The sequence below is a fragment of the Elephantulus edwardii genome, unplaced genomic scaffold (assembly GCF_000299155.1).
Source record: "Elephantulus edwardii isolate Elephantulus edwardi_28Jun2011 unplaced genomic scaffold, EleEdw1.0 scaffold00009, whole genome shotgun sequence".
NCBI lineage: Eukaryota > Metazoa > Chordata > Mammalia > Macroscelidea > Macroscelididae > Elephantulus > Elephantulus edwardii.
The window spans coordinates 3,712,115-3,715,452 of record NW_006399759.1 but is presented as its reverse complement, the minus strand read 5'-3'; the positions used below and the strand labels follow the sequence as shown (position 1 = coordinate 3,715,452).

The window sequence follows — 3,338 nt, the reverse complement described above, 5'->3', positions numbered from 1 at the left end:
TAAGCAAAGCACTCCTTAAGAATAGAAGAACGGTAGGAGGTATCTCACTCCCTGATTTCAAATCCTACTACACTGCCGTAGTGGTAAAGACAGCGTGGTACTGGTACAATGACAGACACATTGATCAATGGAATTGAATTGAGAATCCAGAGATCAACCCATCTATCTATGGTCAACTGATCTTTGGCAAGGAGCATCACCATTTAATGACGTAGGGAGCACCAAATGTCTGCCATCGGCACCACCCACAAGGGAAGCTAGGAGTTAGAGGTCCTACCTCTAGTCATTCCACAAACTGGCTGTGCCCTCAATTTCCTCATCAGTAAACCCAGGGAGTCAGAACTGACTCATAGCTGACCCTCCAGTTGGTTTTCAGATTGTAAGTCACACTGGAGGAAATTGCCTTTCTCTGTGGAATGCCTTTGGGTTGGCAGCACAACTCCTTAACTTCTAGTGTCATTTATTGATAGAGTTCGTTTCCAGAGACCAGGTCATTATGTACAAACCATCATTATGTGAAATTTCATACACTAAATGTTCCTCGGGAGCTCTGGTGGCAAGAAGCTGTGCTGCAATCCTGAAGGCACTGGGTTCGAGACCACAAGGTGCTCCACAGAAGAAAGATGGGCAATGTCCTCTCATGTGATTAACTGCCTCTGAAAATCCACTGAAGGGTCAGCTATGGGTTGGTTCCAACTCAAAGGTACACAACATCAACAACAGCAACAAACCGGGGGTACAAGCTCAGAGTCCGACCTTACCCTGATGAACTCTGGCCCGTGGCTTTGTGAGTCAAAAGGCAGTTCTGGGGCTACCGGTTTCCGCCATGGGCACTGTCACTGTGCCGGCTGCAAGCTGTCCTCCCCAAAGGAGCGAGCTAATGTGAGATAACCCCGGGCAGGGAAGGTTCTCCCAAATTCAAAGAGAATCATGAGGGGTTTTTTGATGGATTTTTCCCCCCTTTAGCTGGAACCAGTGGGCCATAAGACCACCTCTAACAACTTCACCTACAGCCGGACCAAACTCAAGTGTCCCACTCCTGTGAGTAAATGTCTCTGCCTTCTCCTCTCTGTCCACTGGGGCAGAAGTGGAGGGGCTGGGAATGCCACCATGTGGTCATGTGGAGGGGTGCTCTGGGGGACTTTGTCCCTGGCAGCTGCATTCTTCATCCCTGTTCTCAAATCTCACCTCTCTCCTTACCACCGAAACCTCACAATTCCTCAAGGAGCAGACAGTCATGGGCTGAAGGGAGGGAGAAGTCAACAGCTCTAGTTGAAGTGAGAAGAGTTGCTCAGACAAGACTGACTAGCCAGCACTGCTTAAAAACCTGAGTCAGAATCGCTTCTTAGGGATCTGACCCATTGCCGTCTTAGACATGCATGGGGCCGCTTTCCTAGGATGAGCACTGTGCTAGGAGCTGAGGCTCAGGAGACCATGATGAATGTCCTTTATCACTGCTTGCAACCCTCCTCCTCCTTTCTCACCACACTGCCACCCCCCTGGGGGAGCCCACACGGCTTTCACCCGGGGCACTGGCCATGCCCCTGTCCTGTCTCCCAACTCACTCTCCCCTCACCCTCCTCCATCCATCCTATGGATACTAGAAAGTAATTCCAGTCTCCTCACAGCTGCTTGGACTCCCTCCCTGGTCCTCGCTCCCAGGGGGAAAGGCCACCTCTTCCTACTTTCTTTTAAACGCTCTATACTTTTTGCAAATGGACCAGTTTTCTGACAAGCCCCACACTTGCCTGTATCTATGCTCTGGCTGCTGCTCTTAAAGCATCACTGTCACCCTCTCTGCCAGTGGAAATGTCCACATTCCCCAAAACGCAGCTGTTTCCCTCCTTGGGATCCACCTTACATCTTCCCTGGGATCCAGCCTGTGCTTCTGTCTTTTTTTTCTCTTTGTACTTCTCAGAAGACCCCGATTCCTTCTCCGTTATGATGGGATTGTTTCTGTGTCTTATCTCCCTACTGGGCAATGAGAGGCCATTCCTCATCTTTTTTTTCCCTGTTTCTTTTTTTTTAATTATTATTAGATTTTATTAGTTTTAATGAACATTTACAGAGATTTTGGGTTTTCATTCATTCATAGTTGCAAAAATATGGAACGCTTCATGAATTTGCATGTCACCCTTGCGCAGGGGCCATGCTAATCTTCTCTGTATTGTTCCAATTTTAGTATATGTGCTGCTGAAGCGAGCACACCATTCCTCATCTTAACCCTCCATTGCTTATCTCCACATGTAGCACAGGGCTCAGTGACCAGGCACCCAAATAATCCCCACTGAGTATAAGAAAGCAGAAAGGTGAGGAGAAGGGAAGACTCGAGGGACCCACATGTCTCCTCCCTCCGCCCTTCTTGTACTTGGTCCTTTAATCTACTCCAGAACCAACCATCCTTCCACATGCACCTTTCCAGCTCCCCGAGTCCTCCTGGATTGAGAGTAGTTGTCCAGGGGGGATTGAGAGGAAACAGGTGGAACCCTATCTGGCTGCCTAGGCCCTTCTTCACGGCTCACCTCTTAGTCCCCCAGTTTGGAATCCAATCTTTCTAATTGGACAGACAGAAAAGGTGATGCTATCAAGTAACTAAACTGCTTTGGATACGCATCCTCCCTGAGAAGACTTGGGCACAGAATGAAGGACCGTGCCTTATGCCAGGGAAGGGCTGTGGAGATGTGCAAGGTCCATGCACTCCCTTGGGGGTGGGGACAGACGGCTCTGGGTCCTTACACTCTGACTCTTCTTCTGCCCCTCCACAGGAGCACCCCTACTTCTACACACTGAGGAACAGTCAGCTTCTTCCAGACCAGGCTGAAGAAACCTCCAATGTGCTCAGCTGGGCGATCCCAGTAGCAGCCATCCTTGGTATTGTGTTTGGGGTCGGCATGGCAATGGTGTGGAGAGCCATACGAAGTCGCTAGAGGGAAGAGCTGCAAATGAGCCAGCCCTCTGTGGGCCTCTCAGCACGCGGGCTCTTGGCCTCGACCCCCCAGCCACACTCCTCACCAGCTCACCCGCTACCTCAGCCACATCAGAGAGCACTTCATTCCTTGCCTGGTGTCCACAGGAAGTCAAATGGGATTGTCATGACTCCCTGGAGCCTGGGGCCTACACTCCTAAATGTGATTAATTTAAATAAAGGCTAAAAGCTATTCGATTCTTGGATTAGCCCGCTTTAAGCCCTTGCTTTCCATCTACTGTGAAGCTCAGACGTGGGACCTGGATGCCTTTTGCATCCAGTGTCAGTGAGCACTGCCTGAGTGATGGCAAGTCAGAGAAGAAACTCAGCCGGCAGGCCCCCCTCAGCACCACGGAGAGGGCATCCTCACTTA

General features: G+C 50.1%; 1 protein-coding gene across 1 annotated transcript in view; it reads left to right on the top strand.

The window, feature by feature from the left end:
• The window catches only part of PLB1 (phospholipase B1), a 194,642-nt gene extending 191,715 nt beyond the window's left edge, over positions 1-2,927 (top strand). Inside the window, exons 55-56 of the mRNA XM_006880687.1 lie at positions 967-1,041; positions 2,766-2,927. Coding sequence (XP_006880749.1) covers positions 967-1,041; positions 2,766-2,927 — 237 coding nt within the window. The remainder of the gene's footprint in view (positions 1-966; positions 1,042-2,765) is intronic.
• Positions 2,928-3,338: the final 411 nt, after the last annotated feature.